The following is a 15,958-nucleotide window of genomic DNA, read 5'->3' as shown; positions in this document are numbered from 1 at the left end:
TGACACCCTACCAGGTGTCACAGGATAGGTAAGTGTTCCACTTCCTCGGTTCATATCTTGGTGCAGTCATTCACCAAACCTTCCAAGAGCAGGGGTTCCCAACCTGGGGTCCACGGACTACTTGATTAATGGTAAAGGTCCATGGCATAAAAAAGGTTGGGAACCCCTGTTCCAGAGGCAGCAGATGGGTACCCATGCCCTTGAAACCATGTACAGTCCCAAATGAGGATGTGGAATGGGGCCTAGGGAATCATAGTAGGGAGTAAAGAGAAAACAAAATGATTGAATTGCACTTTACAAACTAAATATGTTTTGTTTTGAGTTTATTTCAGATAAACAGGAGCAAACTGGAACCTTCAATTCAGTCTTCAACAACCGAAGATGAACTTTATTACAATAGAGGGCTGTGAAAGAGGGACAGAGTCAGATTGCTGGGTTGCTTTGTGCATATCATTGTTAAACATAAATGTTGGCACCCAACATGATCAGAAGCCTGATCAATGCAAATGTTTTATCTGCTGGTTAAGTGCTTCAAATAAGGAATGCAATACATTGAAATCTAATGTTATAACTGTGAATTAAATATTTTGTTTTAACATTTTGCTTCTCATCCAGATGGTTGTATTCTCCGATACACAACAGCCAAAGAACCAGAGAACAGACCTTTCTGCACATAATTATGCTTTATAAGTTATTGTGATGGTTTACCTTTCTGCAGAAAGGTAGTGACTTCCCATGAGTGGTGTTCTCATACCAATGAAATTGAGCAAAGTTTGTATGACAATATCAGTTTTGGCTGGTGTTTTACCCATGGATACATCACATTCCCAATCATCTCCCTCTCTCAACATCCAGTGGAAATATTGGTTGGTGATAAGATGGTTTCCATTCCTGATTTCCATCCTATTCCCTGGAATAACAGAAGCCTATCAAATAGCACTCACAACTGTTCTGAATGTAACAAGAAGCACAAAGCTAACCTGTTCTGTTCTGCACCATATTTTTTGGTATATTTAATTACCAAATCATTGAGAAATTTATCTGTATCCTTTCAGGAGTTGGATATTTATCTACCTGCCTGAAAGCAGCTGATATAGTGAGTAACATCTCCCACCTGTCCTTTTAGAAAAAATGGAGCTTGTGCAGTTCACATTTGCAGTGCAAACATCATCACCATCAAGTGCCATGCCCAGTTTAAGCTTTGACTGCAATGGCCCACACACTCCTGTTTGGGGTCAAGTGGATCAATTCATTGGTATTCATAGAACATAGAACAGTACAGCAGAGTACAGGCCCTTCGGCCCACAATGTTATGCAGACCCCTTAAATTCCTCCCTATACCTGTCTAGTAGTCTCTTAAATTTCATTAGTGTATCTGCCTCCACCACTGACTCAGGCAGTGCATTCCACGCACCAACCACTCTCTGAATAAAAAACCTTCCTCTAATATCCCCCTTGAACTTCCCACCCCTTACCTTAAAGCCTTAAAGATTCATTTCCAGTTCCCTGGCTGCTGTCTCCATCATCATTTGTCTTTGTCTTCCTCTTGCTTTCTTCCCTTCAATCTTTCCCATAATTACCATGCAATCTAACTCCTCTTTCCTAACTCCATGTCCAATGAAGTTACATTGCCTTTTCATGATCTCATACATTATTTCTCTTTTTGTGTTCGCTCTGTTCATGACATCCTTGTTAAATGTTCATTTTGTCCATAATATTCTTTCCATCCTCCTCAAAAACCAATCTCTGCTGCTACAATTCGTTTCCTCATGTTACTAGATATGTCCAACATTCTGAGCCATATAACATAACTGGATAAACGTAACATTTCAGTACTCTGAGGCAGGTTGTCATGCCTAGTTTAGTATTGGTCAGTATACTTTTCATTCTCGTAAAGGTGTCTTTTGCCATCCCTATTCTTTTGATGTCCATGTCGTACCTGCCATCTGACATCACCCAACTTCCTAAGTAGCAAAAGTTCTGTATTTGTTTTATGTCTTCCCCATTTATTCTTAGCCTGCAGATACGATTCTCCTTTTTGGATATCACCATACATTGTCTTTTTGCAGTTGATAGACCCATTTTTGCACTTTCTTCAACAATTATATCAATTAAGTTTTGTAGTTCTTTCTCAGTACTTGCATCTGAAATTATTGATGTTTTCACTGCCAACTTTGATTCCCAAGATGTCTCTTATTTTTTGTAATATTCTTTCACTGTACACATTAAATAAATCAGGGGAGAAAACACACCCTTGTCTAATGCCTCTCTTGATTTTCATAAACTAGTTTCAATATAATTATGGAGAAGGATAGGACTGGACCCAGGGTTGAGATTTTTGATTGGAGAAAGGCTAACTTTGAGGAGATGCGAAAGGATTTAGAAGGAGTGGATTGGGACAATTTGTTTTATGGGAAGGATGTAATAGAGAAGTGGAGGTCATTTAAAGGTGAAATTTTGAGGGTACAGAATCCTGATATTCCTGTTAGGTTGAAAGGAAAGGTTAAGAGTTTGAGATGGTCATGGTTTTCAAGGGAAATTGGAAACTTAGTTCGGAAAAAGAGAGAGATCTACAATAAATATAGGCAGCTTGGAGTAAATGAGATGCTCGAGGAATATAAAGAATGTAAGAAGAATCTTAAGAAAGAAATTAGAAAAGCTAGAAGAAGATATGAGGTTGCTTTGGCATAGTTCCCTGAAGGAATCTCATGTGGATAGGGTGGTGAAGAAAGCTTTTGGTATGCTGGCCTTCATAAACCAGAGCATTGAGTATAAGAGTTGGGATGTAATGTTACAGACCACCCAAAAGTCTGAGGGATGTGAGGTTGAGATTGCAAAGGAAGCTGGAAAAGACATGCAAGAAGGGTAACTTCACAATTATCAAATTACGGTATTGCTTTGCACTGTTGTAACTATGTGTTATAATTATGTGGTTTTTGTTACTTTTTAAGTAGGTTTGTCATGTGTTTTCGTGATAGCATTCTGGAAAAACATTAACATTTCTTAATGCATGCATTACTAAATGACAATAAAAGGGGGCTGCGTGTCCTCATAATCATAATCACTGGCAGAGTATGCAAAGCTAGTCAACAGCAGAAAAAGGACAAAATGCAGAGAAACAAGAAACCCCAGAAAGGAAAATACAACAATGTACACAAAGTGAAAGCAGTTTTGATGAAAATGACTCAGACGAAAGTGAATTGTCTTGTCTGCAACTTCATAGCGTGAAAGAGACAGATGATCGAGGAATAATAAGGATCACTCCACAAGTGGCAGGTGTGAGGCTGAAAATGGAGTTGGACACAGGCTTAGATTTAACAGTGATCTCTGTACACGACTACAAACGATACTTTTCTCACATACCTCTGAAATGAACTAAACTACTGCTAAAGACTTACACAGGACAGAAAGTGCATCCCAAAGGTAAAATTAAAGCGACAGTGACCTACGGAAACAAAACACAGCAGCTGAACTTCTATGTACTGAAAAATAGAGGACCACCGTTGCTGGGACATGAATGCCTCAGGACGTGAATGGACAAGAAAATCTGCCAAAAGGTTATTAAAAAGCACAAGTCAGAGATGGATACAAGAAAATGTCCAAGTTACTGAATATCCCTTGGAGTACAGTTAAATCAATCATCAGAAAATTAAGGAATGTAGCACAGCAGTAAATCTGCCTAGAGCAGGCTGTCCTCAAAAACTGAGTGACTGTGCAAGAAGGGGACAAGTGAGGGAGGGCACCAAGAGACCTAGGACAGCTCTGGAGGAGTTACAAGCTTCAGTGGCTGAGATGGGAGAAACTGCGCATACAACAACTGTTGCCCGGGTGCTTCACCAGTCGCAGCTTTGTGGGAGAGTGGCAAAGAGAAAGTCACTGTTGAAAAAACCTCACATGAAATCTCAGCTGGAGTTTACTAGATGGTATGTGGGATACTCTGAAGTCAGCTGGAAGAAGGTTACATGGTCTGATGAAACCAAATTAAATTTGCCGACGTTGCTACATTGACTGGCCTTATCTGAAACAATAACGAGGTGGCATACAGGGAAGAAATCATCTCTCTGACACACTGGTGTCAAGAAAACAACCTCTCCCTCAAGGTCGCAAAAGCAAAGGAGCTGGTTATGGATTACAGGTGGAATGGAGACGGGCTAACTCATATTGACATCAATGGATCTGTACCCACCAGCTAGGTGCCTCTTTCACCTCAGACGGTTGAGGAAGTTTGGTATGGGCCCACAAATCGTAAGAACTTTCTACAGGGGCACTATTGAGAGCATCCTGACTGGCTGCATCACTGCCTGGTATGAGAACTGTACCTCCCTTAATCGCAGGATTCTGCAGAGAGTGGTGCGGACAGCCCAGCGCATCTGTAGTTGCAAACTTCCCATGATTCAGGACATTTGCAAGGACAGATGTGTAAAAAGGGCCTGTAGGATCATTATGGACCCGAGTCACCCCAACCACAATCTATTCCAGCTGCTACCATCTGAGAAATGGTACCACAGCATAAAAGCCGGGACCAACAGGCTCCGGGACAACTTCTTCCACCAGGCCGTCAGACTGAAGAACTCACGCTGATTTCAGTGTACTCTATATTACATTGACTGTTCCATTTATTATAAATTACTATGATTGCACATTGCACATTTAGATGGAGACGTAACATAAGATTTTTACTCTTCATGTATGTGAAGGGTGTAAGAAATAAAGTCAATTCAATTCAATTCAAAATTGAGCTTTTTGGCCATCAGGCTAAACACTATGTTTGGCATAAACCAAACATCGTACATCATCTAAATCACACCATCCTGCCATGAAGCATGGTGGCAGCTGCATCATGCTTTGGGGATGGTTCACTGCAACAGGCCCTGGAAGGCTTGTGAAGGTGGAGAGTAAAATGGATGCAGCAAAATACTGAGAAATCCTGGAGGAAAACCTGATGCAGTCTGCTAGTGAACTGCAAATTGGGAGAAGATTGGTTTTCCAGCAAGACAATGACCCAAAGCATAAAGCCAAAGCTACACAGGAATGGCTTAAAAACAACAAAGTTAATGTCCTGGATGGCCAAGTCAGAATCCATATTTCAATCCATTTGTGGCTGGACTTGAATTCCCATGCAATCTCACAAAGCTTGATCAATTTTGTAAAGAAGAATGGGGAAAAATTGAGGTGTCCAGATGTGCAAAGCTGATAGAGACCTGTCCACACAGACTCAAGGCTGTAATTACAGCCAAAGCTGCTCTATTATATTTTGTCTTGAAGGGGGTGACTACTTATGCAATCAATAATTTTTGTTTTATATTTGTAATTAATTTAGATCACTTTGTAGAGATCTGTTTTCACTTTGGCATGGAAGTTTTTTTCTGTTGATCAGTGTCAAAAAAGCCAAATTAAATCCAATGTGATTCCATGTTGTAAAACGATAAAACATAAAAACTTCCAAAGCGGATGAATACTTTTTAAAGCCACTTTAAGTACGTGGATAGATGTGGACTGATTAAGGATGGCTTCGTGCATGGTAGGTCATGTCTAACCAATCTTACAGAGTTTTTTGAGGAAATTACCATGAAAGTGGATGAAGACAAGGTGGTGGATGTTGTCTCCGTGCACTTCAGTGAGATTTTTGACTAAGTCCCACATGGGAGGTTTGTCAAGAAGTTTCAGTTGCTTGGCATTCAATATGAGGTAGTAAATTGGATTAGATACTGGCTTTGTGGGAGAAGCCAGAGAGTGGTAGAAGATGGTTGCTTCTCTGGCTGGAGGCCTGTGACAGATCAGCGCCAATGTGTGCATGTGTGCGTGAGCTCACATCTTTTGCTACTAGAGCACAAAGGAATTTAAACTGTGCACAAAAGGTTGCCATCCTCTACCTCGTTGGTATGTTAAGTATATTTCATGATCGTACACAACCACATTTCCTTTTCCATTTTCTGGTGTGGGTGGTGTTGACAATGTGGAGTTTGTGATGATTTATCTGCAGATTTTGGAATTGTCTTATTTATACTGTTTTTATTGAAGAAATTATTGATTCACCATGTTGAATTCCAAAGAAGCATAGGACGTGACGTGGAAAAGAACTGCTAGTTCATTTAAAGCAGAATGGCTTAATGAACCAGCAGGAACTGCTACACTGAAATATCATGAGGTCAGGATTGTACAGCTACAGAAACTGGTGTTACCTGTGTGTATTGTCACGATATAAAAGTTGGTGGAGACTTTGCAAGTGGGAAGCAACGGAGCAATATTTGGAAATTTGACTTTTTAAGGCATCATTTAGCAAGCAAATCACATATGGACGATGTGCAAAAGTTCCGACAAAAAAATCCTTCATTAACCACTACAGGACCACTGCATAAGTTTTGTGAGAGTGCAGATCAACGAGAGTGAAAAGTTCAAACCCAGGGGAGATCAAAGTTCTTATTGATAGTGTATTGCTAGCTGTTAAAATGAATACCTCTATATTTAAAATTCAATATGCCCACATACTGTCATTGGGCAAAAAATTGCACAACTCGAGTTTTGCACACATTAATCATACAAATTAGAGGGAACATTGATCGGTGCTGGTTCCATTGTTTGTCATCTATATCAATGATCTCGATGATAATGCACATAACTGGATCGGTAGATTTCCGAATGACACCAAGATTGGGGATTAGTGGACTGCGAAGAAGGCAATCATGATTTGCAGAGGGATCTGGACCAGCCGGGAAAATGGGCTGAAAAATGACAGATGGACCTTGAAGCTGACAAATCCGAGGTTTTGCACTTTGCGAGAACCAGTCAGGGTGGGTCTTACACAGTGAATGGTGAATCTCTGAGGAGGGTGCTGGAACAAAGGGATCTGGGAATACAGGCCCATAATTCATTGGAAGTGGCATCACAGGTAGATAGGATGCAAAGAAAACCTTTGTCACGTTGGCCTTCATAAATCAATGTATTGAGTACAGGAGATGGGATGTTATGTTGAAGTTGTATAAGATGTTGGTAACATACACAAAATGATGGAGGAACTCAGCAGGTCAGGCAGCATCTATGGAAAAGAGTACAGTCTACGTTTCGGACCAAGACCCTTCATCAGGTTTCAAATGTTGGTGAGGCTTGATTTGGAATATTGTGTGCAGTTTTGGTCACCTACCTACAGGGAAGATATAAATAAGGTTGAAAGAGTACATAGGCAATTTACAAAGATGTTGCTGGGACTGGAGGACCTGAGTTATCAAGATTGAATAGGTTAGGGCTTCATTCCTTGGAATGAAGAACCTTAGGGGGAGATGTGATGGATGAGTACAAATTGTGAGGGGTATAGGTAGGGTAAATGTAAGCAGGCTTTTTCCACTGAGGTTGGGTAGGATTGCAACCAGAGGTCATCGGTTAAGGGGGGGAGGGAACATCGACTCAGACCATGAGAGGCCTGCGTCAGGCATTGTCGGGCACGTGGGCAAGTGGTTAAGGTGTTCATCTAGTTATCTCAAGGTCGCTAGTTCGAGTCTCAGCTGTGGCAGCGTGTTTGTGCCCTTGAGCAAGGCACTTAATCACACATTGCTTTAGTCTGTGCGAGGAGTGGTGCCCCACACAGATTTCCAATCTGCACCTTGTAAAGCATGAAAATGCCCGACACATGGGTTAAGGGCATCAAAGAATATAGCGAGAAGGCAGATGTATGGGTTTGAGTGGGATCTGAGATCAGCCATGATGGAATGGTAGAGCAGACTTGATGGGCTGAATGGCCTAATTCTACTCCTATGTCTTATGGTCTATAGATGAATAAGGTATAGGATAAATGCAAGCAGGCTTTTTCCACTGAGGGTAGGCTGAGACCACAACTGGAGCTCGTGGACTAAGGGTGAAAGGTGAAATGTTTAAGAGGAACATGAGGGGAAACTTCTTCACTCAGAAGGTCGTGAAAGTGTGGACCGAGGTGCCAGCACAAGTGATGCATATCAGCTTGATTTCAACATTTTAAGCAAATGGATGGATAAATAGATGGTAGGAGTATGGAGGGCTATGGTCCTAGTGCAGATCAATGGGAGTAGGCTGTTTAAATTATTTTGGCATGGACTAGAAGGGCCTGTTTCTCTGTTGTTTTACTATTTCTTACTTTAATTTGCGCTGATTTAGAGTACCAGTCACAATTCTGGTGAACATGACTCTAGAAATGAAAATTATCAAAGGTTTAAAAGGTAACTACTTCTCAGTTTCGAGTTTCAGTTATTTTATACGTGATAATGTTGGAACTAGTGTGAAGAAGATCTGATGAAAGATGTGTTAATATATATGATAATTTTCCCTCTCTTATTGGAAGAACCTCAAATCCAGCTGGTAACTACTCTAGGTCCAAGTAAACATTAGCATAGATCATCTGCAGTTTTTTGATTATCATTACTGTACCCTGAACTCTGGTAAAACTACGAGAAACTAGCAACACACAACAGCATTTGCTTTAAATAAAACTATTAATCATATTACTTTATGCTTTAGGTTCTTTTGGCATTTTCTTCATATTTCTGTTTCCACATACCAGATAATTATTTCTTTAAATTTATTGATAATGATTAAAATGTCAGCAGACGTAATGCATGGTAATAACAGTTATATTTATTTCCAACAAATGTGTTTCAGGTTCAGTTCTGAATGGCTTTCTGTACATTTCTTGTCTAGAGTCATTTTGCAAAAGGGTTTCCTGGTTCTTTTCCACCAACAGTAATTGTAATTGATATTAATTATTAATAACTGTTCATTTGAAGACTTAGACATGAATTACCATACAACCTGAAAATTTTTCTCTGCAATGAAAAAAAATTGGAATAAGAATTGTATAACGTAGGACCAAGTTATGCTTTAAGTATGTTCATTTTCTGATTAGGCGGAGGTCTTTCGAATCTAGATCTAGAGTTTTCTGTAATATTTCAAATAACTTATTGTGCTTCACTTTATCAAATGCTTTTGTGTAGTCAATAAAATAAACAAACAAATCTTTTTGCACTTGAATAGCTCATTCTGATAGTATCCTTAACATCAATATTATGTTTCTTGTACCTTTGTCTTTCAGAAAACCATTGTTCTTTGCTTATTTCAGCTTGTATCTTACTTTTAGCTCTTGTCATCAAAATTCTTAGAAGTATCTTGGTGACTCCTTAAACTTATGGTCCCATGTAATTCACATTCTATTGCTCCAGCTTTCTTAGGAAGAGTGATAAATACTGATTTTTCATCTCTTCTGGTATTATTCCAGTCTCATAAATGTCATTGATTAAATCAGTAAGTTTTTCAATTCCATAATCTTCAAGGGTGATAATTTGTTCTATTACTAATTCATCAGGACCTGCTGCCTTTCCTTCCTTCATCTTATTTATTGCATTACGAACTTCAGATTTTAAAATACTTGGACCTTCAATGTTTTTCTTAATTTCTGGTTTTTCGCCTTGATCGTCTTCAAACAATTCCTGAATATACTCAGTCCATCTGTTCATAATCTCATCTTTTTCCATGATAATTGTACCGTCCTTTGTTTTCAAACAGCCACCTGAAGAACAGAGGAGCTTTTTACCGGTGATATTCTTGATTTGTTGATGCAACCTTTTTGGATCAGTAATAGGGATTCTTTCTATTTGCTCACATTCCTGGTTTAACCATTCTTTGGCTTTTTGACATAAGCTTTTAACTTTTTTATCTAATGACTTATATTCTATAGGATTTGGTTTCTTCTGTCTCCTTTCTTCCATTAGATTCTTGATTTCATCTGTCATCCATTTATTCTTTGTGCTTTTTTTCTTTTTTAGGAATCACTGACTTTGCTGATTCTACCAAGGCATCCTTTAGAGAGTTAAATTTCATTTCTACATGATTGCTATCATCTTCAACAGATTCCATTTCTAGACTTTGAAATCTATTCCTTACTTCAATTGTATATTTTTGTCTTAAGTTTTCTTCTTTAATTAATTGCGAGCAGTCAAGGGATTGTTCAAGTTTTTGCTTCTTTAGTTTTTTAAGTTTTTCTTTTACATGACATACTACTGGGTTATGGTCACTATTACAGTCTGCATCTGGATATGTTTTGCATTGAGTCACTGAGTTTCTAAATCTTTGGTTTATAGTAATAAAGTCAATTTGATTTCTAGTGTTATCACCTGGACTTTTCCAGGTCCATAAGCGTCTTGGATGGTTTTTAAAGTAGGTATTCATAATGACCTGATTATTCATCTTGCACCATTCTACCCATTTCTCACCTCTTTCATTTCTTTCCCCTGGTCCAAATTTTCCTATGGTATTTCCATCAGCACCTTATCATACTTTAGCATGTAGATCTCCCATGACAATAACAATATCTTGAGATTTCCATCCATTCTTTGCTTGTTCAAGCTCTTCATAGAATTTATCTATATCTTCATTTGTTCCATCTGTTGTTGGTGCATAGACCTGTATAATTGCTAAATCAAATGGTTGTCCTCTGAATCTAACTAGGAGCACTCTTTCTGATACTGCCCAATGTCCTAAGACACTTTTTGCCATGTTTTCATCCATAAGAATTCCTACTCCATTGGTATGGGATAATCTAATGACCTCCGCCTAATCAGAAATCTGTACTGGGAACAAACTGACACTGTAAGAATAGATGGAGAAGTGAGTCAGTTTACGAAAATCAAGAGAGGCGTTAGACAAGGGTGTGTTTTCTCCCCTGATTTATTTAATGTGTACAGTGAAAGAAGGCATCTGTTAGTCTTGCAAGACCATGGATCTGCACCTGGAAAGTTTTTTTTCACTCTCCAGGGCACAGGCCTGGGCAAGGTTGTATGGAAGACCAGTAGTTGCCCATGCTGCAAGTCTCCCCTCTCTACAACACCAATGTTGTCCAAGGGAAGGGCATTAGGACCCATACAGCTTGGCACCAGTGTTGTCGCAGAGCAATGTGTGATTAAGTGCCTTGCTCAAGGACACAACATGTTGCCTCGGCTGGGGCTCCAACTCACAACCTTCAGGTCGCTAGTCCAATGTCTTAACCACTTGGCCATGTGCCCACTATACAGTGAAACAATATTACAAAAACTAAGAGACATCTTGGGAATCAAAGTTGGCAGTGAAAACATCAATAATTTCAGATATGTGGATGACACTGTGTTAATTGCAAGTACGGAGGAAGAACTACAAAACTTAATTGATATTGTTGTTGAAGAAAGTGTAAAAATGGGTCTATCTATCAACTGCAACAAGACAGAATGTATGGTGATATCCAAAAAGAAGGAGAATCATATCTGCAGGCTAAGAATAAACGGGGAAGACATAAAACAAGTACAGAACTTTTGCTACTTAGGACGCTGGGTGACGTCAGATGGCAGGTACGACGTGGACATCAAAAGAAGAATAGGGATGGCAAAAGACACCTTTAGGAGAATGAAGAGTATACTGACCAATACTAAACTAGGCATGACAACCCACCTCAGAGTACTGAAATGTTATGTTTATCCAGTTATGTTATATGGCTCAGAATGTTGGACAATATCTAGTAACATGAGGAAACGAATTGTAGAAGCAGAGATGTGGTTTTTGAGGAGGATGCAAAGAATATCATAGACGAAACGAATATCTAACGAGGATGTCATGAACAGAGCAAACACAAAAAGAGAAATAATGTGTGAGATCATGAAAAGGCAATGTAACTTCATTGGACATGTGATTAGGAAAGAAGAGTTAGAATGCACATAACTATGGGAAAGATTGAAGGGAAGAAAGCAGGAGGAAGACAAAGACAAATGATGATGGAGACAGCAGCCAGAGAACTGGAAATGAATACCAATGAATTGATCCACTTGACCTGAAACGGGAGTGTGTGGGCCATGGCAGTCAAAGCTCAGACTGGGCACTGCACCTGATGATGATGATGATGTTCATTTTAGCATGTAAGTGAAATAAAGATGCCCCTTTATTTGAGTTCTTCTCAAGGAAAATGTGCAATGGTTCAGTTAAATAGTTGGAAACAAACAGTAACACAGAGAATTGTCTTTTAGAATTCATTTTCATACATTTGCTCTAATTTCTACTTGAAATTGTTTGTAGGAACAGAGCATTTTTTTCTATGTGTAAATCTACAATAACTTGTCAGTTGTAAAGGCTAAATTGCAAAAACAAGTACAAATAAAAAGAAACCAACTAAAAATTTTAGGAAATACTAGACTCTTTTTGAAATGCTGACCACATGGAAAAGCAAAATCCTTGTTTGAGATGTTACTTTTCCAATCATTTTTTGGAAAGGTTGAGGCTTTCAGAATCATGTCTATGAAAAAACATATTATTAGACCATTAGATATAGGAGCAGAATTAGGCCATTTGGCTCAAGTCTGCTCTGTTATTTCATCCCAGCCAATCCAATTTTCTTCTCAGTCCCAATCTCCTGGCTTCTCCTAGTATCCCTTCATGCCCTGATCATTAAAGAATCGTATCAACCCCTGCCTTAGGTATATTTACGGTCCCTAAATCTAATGCGTGTGACGTGCGATGTTAGCGCTTGCAGTGGTTGGCAGTCACTGAGCAGCCACATTTGCAGTCTTGTTTCAAGCCTCTTCGCTCAGTATGTCAGTGCGCAGTAGGACCATCTTTATTCACAGTTTTTGATGCAAGAAAGGCCATTAATAACTGGTGTGCACATAGGGAGGATGGTAGGCTGATGGTGAGCCCAGTGTTGAATGGTGGGGAGGATGGTTGGCTGTTGGTGAGCACTGTATTGCACAGAGGGGAGGAAGGTAGGCTGATAATTGATGAGTGCTCTATTACATGGAGGGGAGGCCAATAGTCTGATAATTGGTGAGCAATGCATTGTACGGAGGGGAGAAAAGTAGGCTGATCGTAATCGCTATATTGCATCAAGAGCAGGACGGCAGGACAGTAGGACAGAAGGTCCCGATGGAGTACCTGGTAAGGCTCTGAAAACCTGTGCCAACCAAATGGCGGGAATATTCAAGGACATTTTCAACCTCTCACTAATATGGGTGGAAGTTCTCACTTGCTTCAAAAAGGCAACAATTATACCAGTGCCTAAGAAGAATAATGTGGGCTGCCTTAATGACTATCGCCAGGTAGCACTCACATCGACAGTGATGAAATGCTTTGAGAGGTTGATCATGACTAGATTGAACTCCTACCTCAGCAAGGACCTGGACCCATTGCAGTTTGCCTATCGCCACAGTGGGTCAATGGCAGATACAATCTCAATGGCTCTTCACACGGCTTTAGACCACTTGGACAACCTATGTCAGGATGCTGTTCATGGACTACAGCTCAGCATTTAAAACCAATTTAGTAACATCATTCCCCAATCCTGATTGAGAAGTTGCAGAATCTGGGCCTCCGTACCTCCCCCTGCAATTGGATCCTCGACTTCCTAACTGGAAGACCACAATCTGTGCAGATTGGTGATAAAATATCCTCCTTGCTAACGATCAACACCGGCGCACCTCAGGGATGTGTGCTTAGCCCACTGCTCTACTCTCTGTATACAGATGACTGTGTGGCTAGGCATAGCTCAAATACCATCTATAAATTTGCTGACGATACAACCATTGTTGGTAGAATCTCAGGTGGTGACGAGAGGGCGCACAGGAGTGAGATATGCCAACTAGTGGATTGGTGCCGCAGCAACAACCTGGCACTCAACGTCATAGTCATGGTCATACTTTATTGATCCCGGGGGAAATTGGTTTTCGTTACAGTTGCCCATAAATAATAAATAGTAATAGAACCATAAATAGTTAAATAGTAATATGTAAATTATGCCCGTAAATTATGAAATAAGTCCAGGACCAGCCTATTGGCTCAGGGTGTCTGAGCCTCCAAGGGAGGAGTTGTAAAGTTTGATGGCCACAGGCAGGAATGACTTCCTATGACGCTCTGTGTTGCATCTCGGTGGAATGAGTCTCTGGCTGAATGTACTCCTGTGCCCACCCAGTACATTATGTAGTGGATGGGAGACGTTGACCAAGATGGCATGCAACTTAGACAGCATCCTCTTTTCAGACACCACCGTCAGAGAGTCCAGTTCCATCCCCACAACATCACTGGCCTTATGGATGAGTTTGTTGATTCTGTTGGTGTCTGCTACCCTCAGTCTGCTGCCCCAGCACACAACAGCAAACATGATAGTACTGGCCACCACAGACTCGTAGAACATCCTCAGCATCGTCCGGCAGATGTTAAAGGACCTCAGTCTCCTCAGGAAATAGAGACGGCTCTGACCCTTCTTGTAGACAGCCTCAGTGTTCTTTGACCAGTCCAGTTTATTGTCAATTCGTATCCCCAGGTATTTGTAATCCTCCACCATGTCCACACTGGCACCCTGGATGGAAGTAAAGTGGAACTCAGTAAGAGAAAAGAGCTGATTGTGGACTTCAGGAAGGGTAAGATGAAGGAACACATACCAATCCTCATAGAAGGATCAGAAGTGGAGAGAGTGAGCAGTTTCAAGTTCCTGGGTGTCAAGATCTCTGAGGATCTAACCTGGTCCCAACATATCGATGTAGTTATAAAGAAGGCAAGACAGCAGCTATACTTCATTAGGAGTTTGAAAAGATTTGGTATGTCAACAAATACACTCAAAACCTTCAATAGATGTACCGTGCAGAGCATTCTGACAGGCTGCATCACTCTCTGGTATGGCGGGGGGGGGCGGAGGGGGCTCAGTGGCTACTGCACAGGACCAACAGAAGTTGCAGATGGTCGTAAATCTAGTCAGCTACATCTTGGACACCAGCCCACAAATTACCCAAGTCTTCTTCAAGGAGCAGTGTCTCAGAAAGGCAGCGTTCATTATTAAGGATCTCCAGCAACCTGGGCATGCCCTTTTCTCACTGTTACCATCAGGTAGGAGGTACAGAAGCCTGAAGGCACACACTCAGCGATTCAGGAACAGCTTCTTCCCCTCTGCCATCCGATTCCTAAATGGACATTGAACCCTTGGACACTACCTCACTTTTTAAAATATATACTGTTTCTGCTTTTTTGCATGATTTTTAATCTATTCAACATACATATACTGTAATTGATTTACTTTTTTATTTATTATTATTATTTTTATTTTATTTATTTTTTGTTCTCTTCTAGATTATGTATTGCAATGAACTGCTGCTGCTAAGTCAACAAATTTCACGGCACATGCCGGTGATAATAAACCTGATTCTGATTCGAATGGTACGCCCAGTATTGCACAAAGGGGAGAACAGTGGGCTGATGGTGAGCGCAGTATTACAGAGGGGAGGACAATTGGCTGGTAATTGGTCAGCACTGTATTGCACGGAGGATAGGATGGTAGGCTGATGGTGAGACCAGCGTTGAATGGTGGGGAGGAAGGTAGGCTGATAATTGATGAGTGATCTACTGCATGGAGGGGAGGCCAATAGTCTGATAATGTCACGGAGGGGAGCAGGTAGGCTGATGGTGAACGCTGTTGAGTGTTGTATTGTACAGAGGGGAGGGAGGGAGGCTGACAGTTGCACGGGGGAGGGTGGTAGGTTAGTGGTGAGTGCTGTTTTACATGGAGGGGAGGACGGTAGACTGACTGTGAGCGCTGTATTGCACAGAGGGGATCATTGGTGAGTGCTGGACTACATGTAGGAAAATCGGTAGGCTGGTGGTGAGCCCAGTATTGCACAGAGGGGAGGACAGTGGGCTGATAATTGGTGAGTGCTGAATTGCATTGGGGGAGGTGTTAGGCTAATAGTCAGTGCTGTATTGCATGGGGGTATGGACGGTAGACTGATGGTGAGCACTGTGTTGCACAGAACAGAGATCAGGAGGCTAATCATTGGTGAGCGCCGTATTGTATGGAGGGGAGGACAGGAGGCTGATAATTAGTGAGCGCTGTATTGCACGGAAGGGATGACGGTAGGGTGATGGTGAGTGCTGAATTGCATGGAGTGGGCACGGTAGGCTGATAATTGGGAGAAGAGTTTCACATGGAGGGGGTACG

The 15,958-nt window shown here is 40.8% G+C and overlaps 1 protein-coding gene across 6 annotated transcripts in view; it reads left to right on the top strand.

Moving 5' to 3' along the window:
- Positions 1 to 2,238, top strand: part of sfxn4 (sideroflexin 4) — an 85,630-nt gene extending 83,392 nt beyond the window's left edge. For 5 of the 6 annotated variants that reach the window (XM_063072073.1, XM_063072072.1, XM_063072070.1 and 2 more), the window contains one exon: positions 333 to 2,238. In XM_063072073.1, the coding sequence (XP_062928143.1) occupies positions 333 to 410 (78 nt within the window). In that variant the 3' untranslated portion in view covers positions 411 to 2,238. Of the gene's footprint in view, positions 1 to 322 lie in introns of all 6 variants that reach the window. The other variant, XM_063072071.1, reaches the window with a different exon arrangement.
- Positions 2,239 to 15,958: the final 13,720 nt, after the last annotated feature.

This window comes from Mobula hypostoma, chromosome 19 (genome assembly GCF_963921235.1).
Source record: "Mobula hypostoma chromosome 19, sMobHyp1.1, whole genome shotgun sequence".
Taxonomy (NCBI): domain Eukaryota; kingdom Metazoa; phylum Chordata; class Chondrichthyes; order Myliobatiformes; family Myliobatidae; genus Mobula; species Mobula hypostoma.
The sequence above is the reverse complement of the archived record's forward strand: the minus strand, read 5'-3'. Positions and strand labels throughout refer to the sequence as shown.